Source organism: Bombina bombina, chromosome 4 (assembly GCF_027579735.1).
Source record: "Bombina bombina isolate aBomBom1 chromosome 4, aBomBom1.pri, whole genome shotgun sequence".
In the NCBI taxonomy this organism is placed as follows: domain Eukaryota; kingdom Metazoa; phylum Chordata; class Amphibia; order Anura; family Bombinatoridae; genus Bombina; species Bombina bombina.
In genome coordinates, this window is record NC_069502.1 from 1,132,512,707 (window position 1) to 1,132,535,590 (window position 22,884).

The 22,884-nt window shown below is 37.9% G+C and overlaps 1 protein-coding gene across 1 annotated transcript in view; it reads right to left on the reverse strand.

The window, feature by feature from the left end:
* Positions 1–1,167: 1,167 nt before the first annotated feature.
* The window catches only part of GPATCH2 (G-patch domain containing 2), a 572,071-nt gene continuing 550,354 nt past the window's right edge, over positions 1,168–22,884 (reverse strand). The window contains exon 10 of the mRNA XM_053712502.1: positions 1,168–4,977. Within this exon, the coding sequence (XP_053568477.1) occupies positions 4,808–4,977 (170 nt within the window). The 3' untranslated portion in view covers positions 1,168–4,807. The remainder of the gene's footprint in view (positions 4,978–22,884) is intronic.

Genomic DNA, 22,884 nt, shown 5'->3' on the forward strand with positions numbered 1-22,884 from the left:
GCTGCATGCTCTGCACGAAAGACAGATTAAATGGTATAGTCTTGATATTTTTTAAATGAAAACATTAAATACAAATATATAAAATCCAGGGGACTCGTAATGATTTCGGCCTTCTCACAGAAGTCTATTGCAATACATTACATGCTTTTTATGCATAATTTGCTTCAGAAAGGGTAAAACCTGATATCTTTGTCAGTTAATAAAAACATTGGGACATTGGAATTTATGAGAAAATATGTTTTGAAATTATACTCTTAAGTAATTCTTTTTTATCATCCTGAATTATTCTAGACATGCTAAAAACACAGATGCACCCTATGTTCAATGAGGTAACGTAAATGGATTTTATAGTCAAATTGAAATGTGCACGGGTGCATTCCAATTCTGAACGGAAGTACTTTTGCAATATACTTGTATTAGCAAAAATGCTTCTATCAGGGCATCTGCATACAACTGCACATGCTCTTTGCATTCTCATTCAAACAGTGTCCCTGCTCAGAGACAAGCACCGTCATGTATTAATTTGTATCATGCTTATAGAATACATTCTACTGCTCTCTCTCTCTCTCTCTCTCTCTCTCTCTCGAAGATGTTTCTATGAAGTCAAAGCATTAACAGTTGCAGATTTTTTTAAATACTGCTCAAATGTTGTTTGTCAATTTTAAACAGAATCTATAAAAATTGGCAAAAATAAGCAAAGGTGCATGCAATCACTAACTATACTGGTGGTTCATATACTGGTCTTTCATTAATACATGGTGTTGTCAAGTTATTTAATAAAAAAAAACAAAAAAACAAACGCTAAAATGGTAGAATTTAATTAAACTATGCATTGAAGAACATGTGCTCACTGAAAGCTTTGCGATAGGCTCAGGATGCTGCAACAAAAACCACCACAACAATAAAAAAGGTTTTTTGATCACATTAGTAGATCCCAACTATTTGAAAGCTCTAACAAATGTTGAGGTTTTGTAGAAAAGTATCTAGTTCATTCCTAGAATGATGAACGAAGGAACCACAATCTCAGAATAAAGCAAACCATATACCACAGGGAAACTAACTACAGCAGAAATTAAATGGGGGATCTAAAAAGCAACTGACCCTAATAAATATCAGTTAAAGGGACACTGAACCCAAAATTTTTCTTTCGTGATTCAGATAGAGCATGCAATTTTAAACAACTTTCTAATTTACACCTATTATCAATTTTTCTTCATTCTCTTGCTTTCTTTATTTGAAAAAGAAGGCATCTAAGCTATTTTTTTGTTTCAGAACCATGGAAAGCACTTGTTTATTGGTAGGTGAATTTACCCACCAATCAGCAAGAACAACAGTGTGTTCACCAAAAATGGGCAGGCATCTAAACTTACATTCTTGCATTTCAAATAAAGATACCAAGAGAATGAAAAGAACTTGAGTAAATTAGAAAGTTGCTTAAAATTGCATGCTCTATCTGAATCATGATAGAAAAAAAATTGGGTTCAGTGTCCCTTTAAGAAGGAAGACAAATTAGAGCTATCTGGTCAAACATACTTTTCAGTCTGACCAAAGACATCAGCAGAATACAATCTTAAACTATACAACTACTTTGTACAAAGATTATAACGAATAATGCACAAGAAGCTGATGAACTTTTGAAGACAGGACAAAGTATTTTCAGGCCTGAAAGAATGTCAAAACTTAATTAAATGGAATGTTTCACTGGAGAAATGCAGATACCCAAACTAATGGATTAACCTTTAATCATAACTTTTTGGAGACTATCCAAAATCTGTGGAATAGATACAGATATCTAAAGGATCTTCCATGTCCTCGGTGACTAAACTTTGTAATAGGCTGATACTTTGGCCTCTATGTATAAATACACTTGCGGACAAGGTTCCCAGACAGAGAATGAGGCAGTATTTGCTGGCCAAACTTATCATTGTATAAGCAAACACTTGTGCAGCTCCAACCCTTGCTACCAAACAACTAATCCTGTAGGAGCAGTGGTTGTTAATCATCATATGCAGAACAATCCACGGTGACCTAACTTCTCACCTCAGTTGAGTTGCAGTTGAAGCCTCATGTGGGGGAGTCTGCACCACAAAGCCTTTAGAAGCTAAATCTCCAGCCTTATAAATGGAGCACATAATGTGAGATATTTTACCCTTGAGAATTAAAAGAAAATCACTATCCAAGGTATCAGTTCAAGCACTTTAAGGGTGTAAAGATATTAACACTAACCCAGAAGATCAGAAATCTGAACGTTGACCTATGATTTTGTCCTGACAAATAACAAGATATGAAAAAGTTCTCACAAACAAGACAGAAACCCCTGTTTGCCCCACTTGATCATCTGAATCACTTGCTCAAACAAAACAATTGGAAGAAAGATATAAAACTTCTGTGGTATCAATGATCAACCCTTGGAGGCTCAACACAAATGTATGTGGATCCCTGATTTATCACCTTAACTGGCTGCTTTTCCGTGTGGCTATCAGCTCTAACTCTAGAAAATCCCCCTCAGATATAATGTTTCCTTCTGACAACTCAGGAAATCTGCCAGGAGCTAAAACAAGCAGGAATATTAACTGCAGATATTGCAGAGATTAATTTCTGCTCATCTAGACACCTGAAACATTGTGTATAACAAGCCTGATGTAAATATCCCCATAACCCTAATACCTGGGTGCCGTAATCAAAATGTTAAAATAAAGGAACACTAAAGTCAAAATTAAACTTTCATGATTCAGATACAGCATACCATTTTAAAGATCTCTAAAATTTAGTTCAATTATCTAACTGTGCACAGTCTTTTTATGTTTACACTTTGAGGCACCAGCTTCTACTGAGCATGTGCAAGAGTTCACAGTATATGCATTTTGTGATTGGCTTATTTGCTGTCACGACATAGGAAATATAAGCAAATTTTTACATTTGTCAGTGAAAAATATCTACTGCTCATTTGAAATTCACTGCAAGTGCCATTGCATTATTGTATTATTATGCATTTGTTAATTAGGCAATTCTATTGTATTTAATGGCCCTATAAGGTTATAGTTATAAAACACAGAACTAATAATATATTTCAGAAAAATGTCAAGTGGCACAGGGCCAGATTTAGGGGAGGGTGAAGAGTGCCCTCTATCGGTTGTTCCCCTCCACTCCAACAGGCTCTTTTGAGCTATGACCACCTGTTTGCTCACCCACCAGTAGTCTCCAAAACCTACAATTTAATTAAGCGTTTTCTTGGGGCCACAAAAACTATGGTGCACATTCTTTGCTCTGCTTTCCCCCCCGCAGGGTCCTTCATGGGACGCCAGTGGCCATCCTTGATCTGTTAGATCCCTTTTTCGATTGTGCTTTCTGGTCTTTTGTTGTTTTTTCTATGTTAATTGGAAGAAATTTAGAAGAAAGCAACAATACTTAAGAGGAGAAATATTGCAACTTGTATTTCAGACTGATTGCTTTAACATACATTTTGTGCTTTATGTCAATCAATAATTTCACTGGGGAGACCCTAGGGATAATCTTCTAAAAGGTTTTAGAAGTGTTTGTTGAGGCTAATTTCAAAGTCACAGGAGGATCCCCAGAGAACGGTCAGGGGGGTGGCAGACCCTGCAGTAGCACATGTGCTGTTCCTAAAGGGGTCAGTTCTTCTTTCTTCTGTGCAAAATAATTTTAAAAAATTGCTGATACATACCCCCAGCACAGTCTACCTTCCTTCACACAGGTGTCTCTCATCCTCAGACTTCAGGGAGAAATGTATACCTATTCCACTGTTAAAGGGCCATTAAATAAAGTAGAATTGTCTAATCAGTAATTGCACAATAATAAAACAATGCAATAACTCTAAATTTCAAATTAGCAGTAGATTTTGTTCTGACAAATTTCAAAATTTCCTTACATTACCAACCTCCTGTATCATGTGATAGCCATCAGCCAATCACAAGATGCATATCTGTATGCACAGTGGACTTTTGCACGTGCTCATTAGGAACTGCACATTTTCTGTGAATCATTAGAGTTTAATTTTGACTTTAGTGGTCCTTTAAGAGGACATATAACCACAAACAATTGTCATGGCTCAACAGAAGTGTGAGAGATTTAACAAATGCAAATGATTGTGGTAAATTATATTGCTTCACAGACTTTGTTGCATCCAACAAGCAGGGAACTGGCTAAGGGTTTAATGACAGATTAGGATTATGGATAAATACTTTCAAAGAAGGAGATTGTCATTTACAGTATGATGCGTCTTACACTAGCCAATAAATGTACTGAAAGAGCAATGTGGTACAAAGATTCCTTTAGCTCTAAGTTGTCAGAATAGAGTGTAGCTTCTTCATACAAGTCATACGCATGCTCACCTAGAGAACATATCATTTCTAGACTTTGAGCATTTTTAATGTTAAAAACTAATAGGAGACCAGCAAAATATTACTTCTGCATTACATGTTTTTTCCTTTAGAAAATAATGTGGTGTTAACTGTAGCAGAGACCAAAGTCCTTTATGCAGGGATAGCTGAACTTTGAATATTTAACTTTCTGCTATGTGTAAATGTAAAGAGCTGTACTAGCGATGCAGTAAAATGCTGATTTTTTGGGATGAAAATAAAATGGTTAATGTGCAGGGCAGTGTAGGTGTTTAACTTAGAATAATTACATGTAAAATACAAAGACCACCTCTGGTAGTGCGGTCAGACTTGTAATTTACTTTTTTGCCTGCAGACTTTTGTTAGAGAAAAAAATAAAAAAATGTGATGAAATATAAAGAACTCTTGTTTCCCAGGAATCAATGAGATGTTTATCACATAGATTTATATCAGCTAAATCCAAGTCCAAGTCCCTTTGGTCTCTGCATCGCCCTTATGGGTTCAGAAATTCCTTTGCCCTCAGGTCCCAGTCCTGATCCAGGAGACCAACCCATGTTCTGGAGCATGCGATTTCCTATGTTACTATCTGGAATAGGTTGGGAATTTTCACCGATGAATCCTGAAAGCACATAAACAGGTATTTATTATTAGGACACAGCTTAAATCAACCTGACATTAAAGCGACACTAAACCCACATTTTTTCTTTCATGATTAAGATAGAGCATGCAATTTTAAAATTTACTCCTATTATCAATTTTTCTTCGTTCTCTTGCAATCGTTATTTAAAAAGCAGGAATGTGATGCATATGAGCCTGCCCTTTTTAGTTTGAGAACCTGGGTTATGCTTTCTTATTGGTGGGTAAATGTAAGCCTCCAATAAGCAAGCACTATCCACTGTGCTGAACCTAAAATAGGCTGGCTGCTAAGATTTACATTCCTGCTTTTAAAATAAAGATTGCAAGAGAACGAAGAAAAACTGATAATAGGAGTAAATTAGAAAGTTGATTAAAATGTCATGCTCTATCTGAATCATGAAATACAAAATTTGGGTTTAGTGTCCTTTTAATAAAATAAAAGAAGAGGAACAGATGGGAAGCACATGACACAAAGGGGAGGGACTAGAGGAAACAGTACAATTAGCGAAAAACATGTATACGAACTAGAAGTGGTCTTGGGCTAGCTGTCCATTTCTTACTTAAACATAACTTAAAGGGCCACTGAAGTCAAAATTAAAGTTTCATGATTTAGATAGAGCATGCAAATTAAAAGAACATAAAACCCCAAAATGTTCTTTTATGAAATACAGCATGTAAATTTAAACAATTTTATAATTGACACATTATTAAATGTTCTTCTTACTATTGGTATCCCTTGCTGAAAAAGCAGGAAAGAATGCTCAGGGTCCTGCTCATGTCTTATGGCAGTAGTTTTGAAAGAATGTTATCCATTTGCAGAACTAGATGGCAGCATTATTTCCTGCTATGTAGTGATCTAGACACCTACCTAGGTATCTCTTCAACACAGAATATCATGGGAATTAAGCAAAGATTGACAAAAGAAGTAAATTGGAAACATTTTTTTTTTTAAATTGTATGCTCTGTCTGAATCACAAAATACATTTTTGGGGTTTTATATCCCTTTAAAAATGTTTCCAATATAGTTTAATTATCAAAACGTACACATTCTTTTTATATGCACACTATTTGAGACTCCAGCTCCTACTGAGCATGTGCAAAAGTGCAGTGTATATTTATATGCATTTTATGATTGGCTGATGGCTGTCACATGATACAGGAAAAGGAAATTTTGCCAGAAAATATTCTACTGCTCATTACAAATTCAACGTAAGAGCTATTGCATTGTCTTTTTATTGTTTATTTGCCAATTAGCCAATTCTACTGTATTTAGTGCTCTTTTCATTTGGCAAATTGAGATAATAAATGACTGATCTGATTATAAAAAAAATAATAATTTATGTTTGCATTGATGAGGTGAGGTAATATTTTATCTCAATGAAGTGGAATGACAAAAATAGTGAAGCAGTGCGGAGAAATAAGAAGAAAACCATCCAGATTTGTTAAAATGTAAATGTACTAAACTAGTGACCAAAATAATTACTCTAGTGGTTCAAATCAGGGCTATAGACAAACACATTATAGGAACAGCTGCTCATATAAGAATCACTTAACGTTATGTCAGCTGAAGGCAAATTTGCTTAAATCTGACCACAGTTACAACTCCCATCTAATACTCATATAGTAAGAAAGCATTATTATTCTTTTCTCCTATAAAGTATCTGCTTTACACAAATGTTTTCGGTTACATCTTAATAAAAGCAAAACATTTAGAAATGCAATTTCAATTCATTCATTCTCTCTCTCTCTCTCTCTCTCTCTCTCTATATATATATATATATAATTATTTTGTGGGTAAAGCTGATATTACCCAAGCGGCTCTGGGTAAAGCCCGATGTAACATGATAAATCTCTTTAGAGTGCATAGAGTCACTGCATCAAACATATATACGATGCACTGTAATTCACACATCTTCACTATCTTTTTTGCCTCCACCCCATTCCCCAAGGTTCACTTGGGGTGGATGCCACAGGATCGGTGAAGCACCTTCTTTCAACTTTCCAGGCAGAGGCAAAAAAATAGTGTAGATGGGGGAATTACATTACTTCGTGCTTTACCCAGAGCCAATAGGATTACTCAGATTTCGGACTTTACCCGTAACCTATATATATTATATGTATATAATCTATCTAATATACCTAATTATGTTGTGTGTGTAGATTACATATATCGCAAACAAGATGTGTGCCATTGTTTTAACAAAAACAAACATTGCAAAAAATTATATGAAATGTTTTTTCATTTCATTGCATTGCATACAGTATTCAGAATATAATATTAGGCCTATCAAATCAAACAAAACCAGCAACATTAAACCTGCTTTCTCTGTATTCAGCGTTCAACTGGGCATATAACAAAATGAGCAATTACCTGGCGTTCTGATTTATTCATGTTAAAGGAAAATATATACATATATAAAAAAAAGGAAATTTATGCTTACCTGATAAATGTATTTCTTTCTTGACACGGTGAGTCCATGGATCATCATAATTACTATTGGGAATATTACTCCTGACCAGCAGGAGGAGGCAAAGAGCACCACATCAAAGCTGTTAAATACCACTCCCTTACCCACAACCCCCAATGATTCGACCAAAGGGAAAGGAGAAAGGAAGTAATATAAGGTGCAGAGGTTTATATAAAAATAAACTGTCTGAAAATACAGGGCAGGCCGTGGACTCACTGTGTCATTAGAAAGAAAAAGAAATTTATGCTTACCTGATAAATTTATCAGGTAAGCATAAATTTCCTTTTCTTTCTAATGACACGGTGAGTCCACAGATGATCATAATTACTAATAATAATTACTATTGGGAATCAATACCCAAGCTAGAGGACACGGATGATAAGGGAGGGACAAGACAGTTTTCTCCCAAAAGAAGCCTCAGCTGAAGCAAACGTATCAAATTTGTAAAATTTAGAAAAACTGTGCAAAGATGACCAAGTGGCAGCCTTGCAAATCTGATCTACAGAAGCTCCATTTTTGAAAGCCCAAGTAGAAGAAACAGCCCTCGTGGAATGAGCAGTGATTTTCTCAGGAGGCTGCTGACCAGCAGTCTCATATATCAAGCGAATAACACTCCTCAGCCAACAAGAAAGAGAAGTAGCTGTAGTTTTCTGACGTTTACGCTTCCAGGAAAAAACAACAAACAAAAATGAAGACTGGCGAAAATCCTTAGTCCCCTGCAAATAATATTTCAATGCACGAACTACATCAAGGTTGTGCAATAAACGTTCCTTATGAGAAGAAGGATTAGGACACAGAGAAGGAACAACAATTTCTTGATTAATATTCCTATCCGAAACAACCTTTGGAAGGAAACCTAGAGCTGTACGTAGTACTACCATATAAGAATAAAAAATAAGGAAAGGAGCTTCACACTGCAACGTAGAAAGCTCTGAGACTCTTCTAGCCGAAGAGATAGCAACCAAAAACAAAACCTTTCAGGATAACAACCTAATATCCAAAGAATGCATAGGCTCAAACGGAGCCTGTTGAAGAACTCTAAGAACTAAATTAAGACTCCAAGGAGGAGTCACAAACTTAAACATCGGCCGGATTCTAACCAGGGCCTGACAAAAAGACTGAATGTCTGGCACATCCACCAGACGCTTGTGCAACAAAATAGATAAAGCAGAAATTTGACCCTTCAGGGTACTTGCAGATTCAACAAACCCCAGACAGCTCCCCATACCAGCAGACTGGAATCCATTTACTTGGACAGATTGCCTTGCCTCTGTCAAAGAAATCTTAATTTCTAGAGAATCTATAATGGTTCTCAAGAACACCACTCTTATAGCCGGAATCAAGGAATGTTTTCCTAAATTTACCTTCCAACCGTGGGAGTGAAGAAAAGACAACAATAACTGGGTGTGGGAGCTTGCTAGTTGAAAAGATGGCACCTGAACTAGAATGTCGTCCAGATAAGGAGCTACTGCAACCCCCTGCTATCTGAGCACTGCCAGTAACGCGCCCAGGACCTTTGAGAACACCCTGGGCGCAGACGCAATACCAAAAGGAAGAGTCACAAACTGAAAATGCTTGTCTAGAAAAGCAAATCTCAGAAACTTGTGATGTTCCTTGTGGATGGGAATATGCAGATACACATCCTTCAACTCTACCGAAGTCATGAATTGAACCTCTTGAACCAGAGGAAGAATTGACCGAATAGTTTCCATCTTGAAAGACGGAACTCTGAGAAACTTGTTTACACACTTGAGATCTAGGATGGGTCTGAAAGTTCCCTCCTTTTTGGGAATGATAAACAGATTGGAATAGAAACCTAGTCCCTGCTCCTGGACTGGACAGGAACGATCACTCCCATGTCGGAAAGATCCTGAACACAACTTAAGAATGCCTTTCTTTTTATCTGGTCTACAGGTAACCTGGAAAGAAAAAACCTGCCCCTGGGAAGAAAAGTTTTGAACTCCAGTTTGTATCCCTGGGACACAATATCTACCACCCAAGGATCTGGAACATCTCGAACCTAGGCTTATGCGAAAAATGAAAGCCTGCCCCCCACGCAATCCATTCCCGGATCAGGAGCAGACCCTTCATGCTGACTTTGAGTCAGCAGCAGGCTTCTTAGCTTGCTTCCCCATGCTCCAGGACTGATTGGACTTCCAAGAGGACTTGGACTGATCCTGCTTGGAGGAAGAGGAAGACTTACCAGAGAAGTTACAAAAGGAACAAAAATTACTCTGACGACCCTTCTGTTTATTTCTCTTATCCTGAGGGAGAGAATGCCCCTTCCCTCCAGTAATATCAGAAATAATCTCAGCCAAACCCGGCCTGAACAAGGTCTTACCCTTGTAAGGAATGGAGAAAAGCTTAGATTTAGATGATACATCCGCAGACCAGGACTTTAACCATAAAGCCCTGCACGCCAGAACAGCAAAGCCAGAAATCTTTGCTTCCAATTTGATGACCTGTAAAGAAGCATCCGCAATAAAAGAATTAGCCAATTTTAAAGCACTAATTCTATCCTGAATCTCTTCAAGAGGAGTATCCTGCTGAATAGAATCAGACAACACATCAAACCAATATGCAGCCGCACTGGTAATCGTAGCAATACACACAGCAGGCTGCGATTAAACCCCTGGTGAACATACATCTTTTTAAGCAAAGCCTCCAACTTCTTATCCATGGGATCCTTAAAAGAACAACTATCCTCAATAGGAATAGTGGTCCTCTTGGCCAAAGTGGAAATAGCTCCTTCTACCTTAGGAATCGTCTGCCAAGATTCCTTAATAGAATCCGCAATAGGAAACATCTTCCTAAAAATAAGCGAAGGGGAAAAAGGAATTCCAGGCTTCTCCCATTCCCGTGTAATAATCTCTGAAAAACTTCCGCCACAGAAAGAACCTCAAAAAACTTATTAAGTTTACTAGCTTTCTTGGGAGTAACTATGACCGTTGAATTAGTCATCCAAGGTAGCCAAAACCTCCCTGAGTAACAAACGGAGGTGCTCCAGCTTAAATCTGAAAGAAACAACCTTAGAATCAGCAGAAGGAATTACGCTATCAGAGTCTAAAATTTCACCCTCAGGTGCTACTGAAGTATCCTCCTCCTCAGACCTAAGGGAAGAAACATTTGACATAACTCCAACAGAGTCAGAAACCTTATACTTCCTTTTGCGCTTCCCCTGCAATACAGGAAAATCAGACAAAGCCTCACGAGGATATGTGAGTAGCCATATCCTGCAAAGAATAAAACAACCTGAGATGAAACGCAGGGCACTGCATGAGAAGAGGATTGAGATTGGGATGATTGGGGAGAAAGCTGCGCAACAGCTTGAACAGGAGACTCCTAAACAACATTCTCCTTAGAAAATAAAGGCTCTGAATCAAAAAGCCTATCCCTGTAATGTAATGTTCTCTCTATACATGAGGAACAAAAAGGGATAGGAGGCTCCACATTAGCATCTAAACATAGATTGCAAGTAACAGCTTGCAAGTCCTCTTGGTCCATCTCAAACACACAAGACTAAAATAAAAAATTAAAATCTTGATTTTTTTTATATAGCAATAAAAACCGTTAATATCCCTTTAAGAAAAAGTATTAAAACACCACACAATGAACCCAGGACCCCTGCAGCACACCTCTACACCTTGCTGAGGTGCTTACCTGGCCTCCTCCAACCGGAACAAACAAATCAATCCGGACTCCGAGGAAAAACAGCACCCGGTCTGCCCACACTAGAAACTAGCTGACCACAGCTAAAACCAAACACCCTTCCGCAGCTCCTAAAAACGAAAGGAAAAGCGTGCGAAAACTTGCGCCAAGGAAACTCCGCCCATCGTGGGCGTGTCTCATCACCTCCCGGCCGGCATTATACTAAACATTGCAAACAGCCACCGGGAGGAAAGGAAAGAGTGTGACATGCTCCAAAATACCAGCAGACATATCTAATGTCCCTGACACACAAACACTAACGAAAAGAGCCAAAATAAAGGAGAGCTAAAACAGCACTCCTAACAGAGCTATCCTCCCAGTGCCCCATACAAAAAAAACACAAGTAGTGGCATAATAAAAAAACCTGCATATAAGCAGGATTCAAATCCCAAAATTAACCCCATAAGTGCTAAAAAATTTCTGAGCTCCTCCATAAGAAAAATAAAAGTAGCACTTACCTCCATCACAGTCTGCCCGGCAGCAGGGCAGCTCACAAGGTTTGAAAGGCTTCATCCCTCACATGGACCTGTGGAAAAGCAAAAAAAGACCAAGTAAACCTACTTAGACCTTTTAAAATAAGGGCAGCAAAAGACTGATTGGGAGGCACAGTGGGGATTATACCCCACAAGTTCCCAAATGCTTAAAAGCCACCACTGCTCTACTGAAGAGACTGACATGGACTACAGCTACACCCCAGGAAAACAGAGCAAACCTGAACCAAAATAAACTCTTGATTGAAGAATCAAGACACCTAACTTTACCCCTCCTTGCAACAGATAAAAGCAAAAAGAATGACTGGGGGTTGTGGGTAAGGGCTTAAGTATTTAACAGCTTTGCTGTGGTGCTCTTTGCCTCCTCCTGCTGGTCAGGAGTGATATTCCCAATAGTAATTATGATGATCCGTGGACTCACCGTGTCATTAGAAAGAAATATGAATATCTAGGACACCTTTGAAAGAGATATACCATGTGTTGTTTAGACAAAGAAATTACAAATTTTAAATTTAAAAATGAGTTTATATATAGAAACATACTTAAGAATACAAAAACAAAATAAATTATGAATATAAAAATAAAAACAAATTATTGTGACAATGAACTTTAAAGAGACTTGATATATACTTTCCCTTGTATTTCAGACAGTATTTAAGGCAGCATTAAACACTAGTTTACATGAAAATGAGAGACCATTATTTTTTTGCTTAACAGCTGTCAGGACAGGTATGGTCTATTTAAACAGTACACTAGCATTTAGTGCCATACCCTTGATTTTACACGGATTGCCATGAATTAATTCAATTCCATCTGTAACCTAAAATCAGATCAGAGGTCTAATGCTGCTGGAGGGTACACATCTGTTTAATCATTTTTGAAGACAACAGCTTGCAAAATATGCTGATTTCAAATGTTGCTTAATGTTTAAGAAAACACTGCCTTTATACTAAGTGAATCTCAATACTAAATATCATGAAGGAAAAAAATGTTTTAGTTTTATGAAATGGCCGAATTGTTGGTACCAATAATGTTATACAGCTTTTTAATGTAGAGATATCACTATATGACATAAAGCAGTATTATCATGGCCTTCCATCTGTTTTTTGACTCCCTCAAGGAATAACCAGATAAAAGGTATTTTTTTGGGGGGAGGGGATCAATGAGATAATAACCAAATGGTAGAGTTGGTAGTAACTTGTGTTTGCTATATAAAAGCTTAAACACCTGATCAAATGGGTGGAGGGGGGCAAACAAAAGCGGAATAAAATACAATCTATATTTTTAAGTTACCAAGCTTTTCATTCAATTGTAAAGAATAATGTTTGGCGTTTGTTGGTATATTGACCCATACAATGCACTCTAACAGTTATATTTCCAATGCAACAAGGGGTTCCAAGTGAAAAAAGTTTAAGAAGCTCTGTTCAACTCTGCTTGTTGGCCATGGCACTTATAAAGCCCTCCTGCACGTGCATGTGTGATAACGTTTCACATAATACCTGTATGAGCAGTGTTGTAGAAAGTGGTGACTATTAAAAAGCTTAGTCAATATTGCCTCTGATAGGAGTTTAAAGGGGTGGCACATATACCAGACCCTGGCCTCTCAACAAGGCAACTTTAGGAGCTAATGCTAATAAAATAAATATGATTCACTGGCTGATAGGAAGCAGCTACTAATGTACATATCAGCCAATGAACATTAGTAGGACGTGCATTAGCAGGAAGTACATATCAGTCAATGAAAATTTATAGGAAGTGCATTAGCAGGAAGTACATATCAGCCAATGAACATTAGTAGGAAGTGAATTAGTAGGAAGTACATATTAGCCAATGAACATTAGTAGGAAGTGAATTAGTAGGAAGTACATATTAGCCAATGAACATTAGTAGGAAGTGAATTAGTAGGAAGTACATATTAGCCAATGAACATTAGTAGGAAGTGAATTAGTAGGAAGTACATATTAGCCAATGAACATTAGTAGGAAGTGAATTAGTAGGAAGTACATATTAGCCAATGAACATTAGTAGGAAGTGAATTAGTAGGAAGTACATATTAGCCAATGAACATTAGTAGGAAGTGAATTAGCAGGAAGTACATATCAGCCAATGAACATTAGTAGGATGTGCATTAGCAGGAAGTACATATCAGCCAATGAACATTTATAAGAAGCGCATTAGCAGGAAGTACATATCAGCCAATGAACATTAATAGGAAGTGAATTAGCAGGAAGTACATATTAGCCAATGAACATTAGTAGGACATGCATTAGCAGGAAGTACATATCAGCCAATGAACATTTATAAGAAGCGCATTAGCAGGAAGTACATATCAGCCAATGAACATTAATAGGAAGTGAATTAGCAGGAAGTACATATTAGCCAATGAACATTAATAGGAAGTGAATTAGCAGGAAGTACATATCAGCCAATGAACATTAATAGGAAGTGAATTAGCAGCAAGTACATATTAGCCAATGAACATTAATAGGAAGTGAATTAGCAGGAAGTACATATAAGCCAATTAACATTAATAGAAAGTAAATAACTGGTACTGCTGTATCGGTTTCAATTAAATGTTAAACCGCTTTTACTTAAAGGGACAGTCTAGTATAAATTAAACTTTCATTATTCAGATAGGACTTAATTTTAATCAACTTTCCAATTTACTTTTTTCATCAAATTTGCTTTTTTTCTCTTGGTATTCTTAGTTTAAACTAAACATAGGTAGGCTCATATGCTAATTTCTAAGCCTTTGAGGGCTGCCTCTTATCACAGGCTTTGTAAATCTCTTTTCAACACAAAGAGACAGAAAGTACACGTGGGCCATATAGATAACACTGTGTGTGTTCAGGCACAGGGGAGTTATTTAAGATTTAGCACAAAACAATGCTAAATTTAAGACAATAGATAATAAACAGTCACAGTCATGTGATCAGGGGGCTGGAAGAAGGTTCCTAGATACAAGATAATCACAGAGGTAAAAATGATATTAATATAACTGTGTTGGTTATGCAAAACTGGGGAATGGGTAATAAAGGGATTATCTATCTTTTAAAACAATAACAATTCTATGGTAGACTGTCCCTTTAACATTTATTTAAGCAAAATAAATAAACAACAAAAGTATAACGTCCCTCAACTTATAAAGTACTTGCACATAACAAAATACTACTGTAGTTTTAAATGCAGCCCTTAGGCCATATCCGATTGGTGACTATGCACATATGTGGCTTTTTTTACCTGTCTTTAGCACAACTAGCAATTTCTCCCTCTGGACTAGAAACATTTCTCCCTAGTAAACTAGTGATTTATAGATAGTCTACAAATAGTATAAAATGCCCTCTTATGGGGACACCTGGGTGCTCCAGAATCAAAACAAAAAAATAAATATAATTTTATATATATATATATATATATATATATATATATATATATATATATATATATATATATATATATATATATATATATATATATATATATATATATATATAATATATTTGATACATCTTGAACATAATTTTATTATAGAGACTTTTGGGGTATCATATTTCATTATTTTGCTATATATTGTGCTACAGGATCTGTTCACACGTGATACATAAAGTTTAATAATACAAAAAACACAACAATACATATTTATATTGACAGATGGATAGCAGTGCTGCCTTGTTTATGTGAACATATTATTGGTCTGCACGTTCTTCTTTCACTGACAGGGAAGTTCCTTGCACTGCTTGATACCAAACAATGTATTAGTTCTATAGACACTTATTAATTGGTATATGTAGGCATTATACTCACTAGGTTAAACCATATTTGTCTAAAACATAGAAGTTTTATGGCTTACAATCTTTAAAGGAGCACAATGAATGGTAATTTGCTTGTGTAATTGGCTCAAGAGATGAAAATCTTGTATCAATCTCTTCTAGCTGCTAATCTATCCAGCTGACTGCATGCCTAATTGGCAGCTTGTTTAGTAATTTGGCTTCTAAAGTGGTTCTATTGATGTTGGATAAACAGCCAATAGAAGGGGAGGTAATAAATACTGCTTTTCTTTTACACATGCGTTCTAATTCTTTTATCTTGAGCTTTCCTTACTTATAGTACAACTTTGGGAGCTGGCTGGCTAATGGAATGCAGTTCCTTTATATCATAGTATTTACACAAATAAAGCAAGCTCCAGTAACACAAATTCATTAAATAGAAATGCGCTATTAAAGGGACACAAAAGTGCAAAAAGTAATGCTGGTGTTAGTGCATTTTAGTATTGCACTATTGCTTCCATATAGCTATGTGGTTAACACCTGCATAATAGTAGTGCAGCAATGCACTACTGGGAGCTAGCTGCGCACATCTGGTGAGCCAATGACAAGAGACATGTGCATAGCCCCCAATCAGCAGCTAGCTCCCAGTAGTGGACCTATTAACAGAGGGCACTGATGCAAAGGTAATTTAGTCATAATATAAATGCTACTCCATATAATGATGTTATAGATAGATAGCCCCTCTGCATTAGGATTGTACACTATCTACACCCCCTAGCATCTGGGCCCTGGTGCCATTGCATCTGCTGCACCAATGGTAGTTCCGCCCCTCGCTACTCCTGAGACTAGTTATACTTTTCAACAAAGGGTACCAAGAAAACAAAGTAAACTCGATAACAGAAGTAACTTGACTTATAAAAGTATATGCTCTATCTTACTGGTTTTCAAACCTGTCCTCAGGCCCCCTAACAGGGCAGATTTGGGCAGATGAGGATACCTGAACTGGAGCACAGGTTAAATAATCAGCTGATTAGTAAACATGGTTAATAACCTGCTCTCATCCAACGTAATCCTGACAATCTAGCCTGTTAGGGAGGCCTGAGGACAGGTTTGAAAACTAGTGAGATAGAACATGCAATTTTTAACAACTTTCCAATTTACTTCTATTATATAGTTTATTTTGTTCTCTTGGTATTCTTTGTAGAAAAGCATACCTAGGTAGGCTCAGGAGCTGGGAGCTAGCTGCCGATTGTCGGCTGCACATATATGCCTCTTCATGTTCAGCTAGCTCCCAGTGGTGCATTCCTGCTCCTTTAGTAAAGGATACCAAGAGAATGAAGCAAAACTGATAACAGAAATAAATTGGAATGTTGTTTAAAATACTATGCTCTGTCTGAATTAAGAAAGACAATTTTTGGGGGTTTCATGTCCCTTTACAGATGACTAAACTAAGAGATCTTTTGCAATGCAGTGCTAACAAGCCAATATGGGCTCGATTTACCAAGCCTTCTCCTCCCTTATGACTACAGATTCTCACAAGATAACCTGCCGTCAGTATTTATCAAGCAGCGGTCATCAGACAGCAATGGTACAGCACTACCTCTGATTGGTCCATCAAAGGTCACGTGACCAGAGAGAGAAAAAAAAAAAAGACGATCACAGACTGTTAAAGGGACATGAAACCCAAATTTTTTCTTTCATGATTCAGATAGAGAATACAATTTTAAACAACTTTCCAGTTTACTTCTACTATTTAATTTGTTTCCTTCTCTTGTTATCCTTTGCTGAAAGGTTTATCTAGGCAAGCTCAGGAGCCGCAGAGAACCTAGGTTCTAGCTGCTGATTGGTGGCTGCATGTATAAATATAGATTGTGATTGGCTCACCCATGTGGTCAGTTAGAAACCATTAGTGCGATGCTACTCCTTCAACAAATTATACCAAGAGAATGAAACAGATTAGATAATAGAAGTAAATTAGAACGTTTTTTAAAATGGTATTCTCTCTCTGAATCATGAGAGAAAATTTTTGGGTTTCATGTCCCTTTAAGCTTCATACCAACCATTTCAAGGTAATTGGAGACTGCACTCAGTGCGGTCTCTTTCACTGAAGTATTATACGCTACTATCTGGAAGATTGGGTATTTTTGAGTCAAAGACTTTACAATATCAGTTTTCAAAAAAGCTGCACCAATCTTTACAGATTATTTTATTTATTTTTTAACCTAGTATTTAATATGGCCATATATTTTGTATTAAAAGGGACATGAAACCCAAACATTTTCTTTCATGATTCAGATAAAGAATACAATTTTAAACAACTTTCCAATTTACTTCTATTATTTAATTTGCCTCCTTCTCTTGTTATCCTTTGCTAAAAGGTTTATCTAGGCAAGCTCAGGAGCAGCAGAGAACCTAGGTTCTAGCTGTTGATTGGAGGCTGCATATATATATCGATTGGGATTGGCTCACCTATGTGTTCAGTTAGAAACCTTTAGTGCATTGCTGCTCCTTCAACAAATGATACCAAGAGAATGAAACAAATTAGATAATAGAAGTAAATTAGAAAGCTGTTTAAAATTGTATTATCTATCTGAATCACGAAAGAACATTTTTGGGTTTCATGTCCCTTTAATTATGTATTTTATTCCATTGTTTTTGATGCCGGCATCTTTTTATCTGTAACAAACTATATAAACTTGATTTATTATTTAACTTAAATGTGTATTTATTAATCCTATGTGAATCATCACACTCTTTGGCACTTTAGTCATTTAGTTCCTAGTATATACTAGGGTCTCTCCCATTGTATTATTAATAGCAATACGCTATCACATAGTGTTCTACATCACTGGCTTTCACAACACTTAGATCTATGTTGTGATTGCTTTCCCTAGTTGTCCAACTAACTTACCAACTTTTATCTTTTTTTCAAATTTTTTAGAGAGCTATATGTGATACCATACGGTTTAGCTTATTGTTATCTAGAGCGACCACACCATATCCATAGACTGCTGCTTACTATCATCTTCTCCACCTCTAAGGTGGAGAATTTCAATATCCCCGGTCTTGTCCGACCAAGGAGATTGAGAGCTCCTGCCCATGCATGATTGGCTGTGCGCGGGCAGGGGGCAGTGTTGCACACAAGCGCAAAATAGCACTCACGTGCAATGGTAATGTCCAGCAGTGCATTGCTGCCCGCCAGAGACAAGCTGGGGCAAACAGGGGCGAATATGTACGCCCCTGTCCGTCCTCGCTTGATAAATTGAGCCCTATGTACTAAGCATTTATAAAGATGACTTTAAAGGAACATTACAGTGATGTATTAACTTTAATAGATCACTTGGTTACAAAAAGAAAATGAAGATTTTTTACCTGCCAACCACCAGCAAGGTCCTGTTCAGGACAAATACAGCTTACCTTGTGGTGTGTATTTAAAGGGACACTCAGGTTATATTAAATTTTCATGATTCAGATACAGCATGTCATTTTAAACAACTTTCCAATTTACTGCCATTAAAAAAAATGTGCACAGTCTTTTATATTTACATTTTTTGAGTCACCAGATCCTACTGAGCATGTGCAAGAATTTACAGACTATACGTATATGCATTTGTGATTGGTTGATTGCTATCACATGGTACAAGGGGAGTGGAAATAGACATATCTTTGAAATTTGTTATAAAAAAATCTACTACTCATTTGAAGTTCAGACTAAGTGCTATTGCATTGTCTTGCTATCTTGCATTTGTTGATTATGCAAATCTAATGTGTTGTTTGGTCCTTTAAACACTGTACAGTCATTAAACAGTTTAAAAATAACATTAGCTTCATAATAAAAAGCTCTAATAAATGAAAGCAATTTATTATTATATTGCAATGCCTATTTAGGAGGCTAATATTGCTTCTAGTAGTCAGCACCGCTAAACCAGGCAATACGTCTCTTTTACTCTAACAATGTAGCAAAGGCTCCATATAAAGGAAAACTGGAATTTATCTTTTTGTTTAGCTTTCTCTGTGAAGAAAAGCCCAATACATTTATTTTTTCTTGTGAAATAGCGCCATCCTGCATTTGTAAGCAGTAAAGAATAATACAGATTAAACTTCAATTTGCATTGAAACAAAAAAATACTTCTTTCATAAAAACAAAAATTAAGTAGAAACATAAAACACCTGGAGATTGTAATATAATAAAATGTTTAATTATGTCTACAATAAAAAAAACAGAATTTATGCTTACCTGATAAATTACTTTCTCCAACGGTGTGTCCGGTCCACGGCGTCATCCTTACTTGTGGGATATTCTCCTCCCCAACAGGAAATGGCAAAGAGCCCAGCAAAGCTGGCCATATAGTCCCTCCTAGGCTCCGCCTACCCCAGTCATTCGACCGACGGACAGGAGGAAATATATATAGGAGAAACCATATGGTAACGTGGTGACTGTAGTTAGAGAAAATAATTCATCAGACCTGATTAAAAAACCAGGGCGGGCCGTGGACCGGACACACCGTTGGAGAAAGTAATTTATCAGGTAAGCATAAATTCTGTTTTCTCCAACATAGGTGTGTCCGGTCCACGGCGTCATCCTTACTTGTGGGAACCAATACCAAAGCTTTAGGACACGGATGAAGGGAGGGAGCAAATCAGGTCACCCAAACGGAAGGCACCACGGCTTGCAAAACCTTTCTCCCAAAAATAGCCTCCGAAGAAGCAAAAGTATATAATTTAAAAAATTTGGTCAACAGGAACCTCATTCTTGAAGGCCCAAGTGGAAGCCACAGCCCTAGTGGAGTGAGCTGTGATACTTTCAGGAGGCTGCCGTCCGGCAGTCTCAAAAGCCAATCTGATGATGCTTTTAAACCAAAAGGAAAGAGAGGTAGAAGTTGCTTTTTTACCTCTCCTTTAACCAGAATAAACAACAAACAAAGAAGATGTTTGTCTAAAATCTTCAGTAGCCTCTAAATAGAATTTTAGAGCACGGACAACGTCCAAATTGTGTAACAAACGTTCCTTCTATGAAACTGGATTCGGACACAAAGAAGGTACAACTATCTCCTGGTTAATATTTTTGTTGGAAACAACCTTCGGAAGAAAACCAGGCTCAGTACGTAAAACCACCTTATCTGCATGGACCAGATAGGGCGGAGAACACTGCAGAGCAGATAACTCAGAAACTCTTCTAGCGGAAGAAATTGCAACCTAAAACAAAACTTTCCAAGATAATAACTTAATATCTACGGAATGTAAGGGTTCAAACGGAACCCCTTGAAGAACTGAAAGAACTAGATTAAGACTCCAGGGAAGAGTCAAAGGTCTGTAAACAGGCTTGATTCTAACCAGAGCCTGAACAAACGCTTAAACGTCTGGCACAGCTGCCAGCCTTTTGTGAAGTAAAACAGATAAAGCAGAGATCTGTCCCTTCAGAGAACTCGCAGAAAATCCTTTCTCCAAACCTTCTTGTAGAAAGGAAAGAATCTTAGGAATTTTTATCTTGTTCCATGGGAATCCTTTAGATTCACACCAACAGATATATTTTTTCCATATATTATGGTAAATCTTTCTAGTTACAGGCTTTCTAGCCTGAATAAGAGTATCTATTACAGAATCTGAAAACCCACGCTTTGATAAAATCAAGCGTTCAAACTCCAAGCAGTCAGTTGGAGGAAAACCAGATTCGGATGTTCGAATGGACCCTGAATAAGAAGGTCCTGTCTCAAAGGTAGCTTCCATGGTGGAGCCGATGACACATTCACCAGGTCTGCATACCAAGTCCTGCGTGGCCACACAGGAACTATCAAGATCACCGAAGCCCTCTCCAGATTGATCCTGGCTACCAGCCTGGGAATGAGAGGAAACGGTGGGAATACATAAGCTAGGTTGAAGATCCAAGGTGCTACTATTGTATCCAATAGAGTCGCCTTGGGATCCCTGGATTTGGACCCGTAACAAGGGACCATGAAGTTCTGACGAGAGGCCATCAGAACCATGTCTGGAATGCCCCATAATTGAGTTATTTGGGCAAAGATTTCCAGATGGAGTTCCCACTCCCCCGGATGCTCCTCCATCGCCAGGGAACTCCTTGTTACCCCCTGATGGTTGATATATGTAACAGTCGTCATGATGCCTGATTGAAACCTTATGAATTTGGCCTTTGCGAGTCGAGGCCAAGCCTTGAGAGCATTGAATATCACTCTCAGTTCCATTATGTTTATCGGGAGAAGAGAGTCTTCCCGAAACCATAGACCCTGAGCTTTCAGGGGTTCCCAGACCGCGCCCCAGCCCACCAGACTGGCGTCGGTCGTGACAATGACCTACTCTGGTCTGCGGAAGCTCATTCCCTGTGACAGGTTGTCCAGGGTCAGCCACCAACGGAGTGAATCTCTGGTTATTTGATCTACTTGTATCGTCGGAGACAAGTCTGTATAATCCCCATTCCACTGTCTGAGCATGCACAGGTGTAATGGTCTTAGATGAATTTGTGCAAAAGGAACTATGTCCATTGCCGCAACCATCAAACCTATTACTTCCATGCACTGCGCTATGGAAGGAAGAAGAACAGAATGAAGTACCTGACAAGAGCTTAGAAGTTTTGATTTTCTGGCCTCTGTCAGAAAAACCTTCATTTCTAAGGAAACTATTATTGTTCCCAAGAAGGGAACTCTTGTTGACGGGGACAGAGAACTTTTTTCTATGTTCACTTTCCACCTGTGAGATCTGAGAAAGGCTAGGACAATGTCCGTATGAGCCCTTGCTTTTGACAGAGACGACACTTGAATCAGGATGTCGTCCAAGTAAGGTACTACTGCAATGCCCCTTGGTCTTAGCACCGCTAGAAGGGACCCTAGTACCCTTGTGAAAATCCTTGGAGCAGTGGCTAATCCGAATGGAAGTGCCACAAACTGGTAATGCTTGTCCAGAAAGGCGAACCTTAGGAACCGAAAATGTTCCTTGTGGATAGGAATACGTAGGTACGCATCCTTTAAGTCCACCGTGGTCATGAATTGACCTTCCTGGATGGTAGGAAGGATCGTTCGAATGGTTTCCATTTTGAACAATGAAACCCTTAGAAACTTGTTTAGAATCTTGAGATCTAAAATAGGTCTGAATGTTCCCTCTTTTTTGGGAATTATGAACAGGTTGGAGTAAAAACCCATCCCTTGTTCTCCTAATGGAACAGGATGAATCACTCCCATGCTTAACAGGTCTTCTACACAGTGTAAGAATGCCTGTTCGAAGATAATTGAGACCCGTGGAACCTTCCCCTTGGGGGTAGTTCCCTGAATTCCAGGAGATAACCTTGAGAAACTATTTCTAGCGCCCAAGGATCCTGAACATCTCTTGCCCCAGCCTGAGCAAAGAGAGAAAGTCTGCCCCCCACCAGAGATCCTTCCCAGATCGGGGGCCAACACTTCATGCTGTTTTGGTAGCAGTGGCAGGCGACTTGGCCTGCTTACCCTTG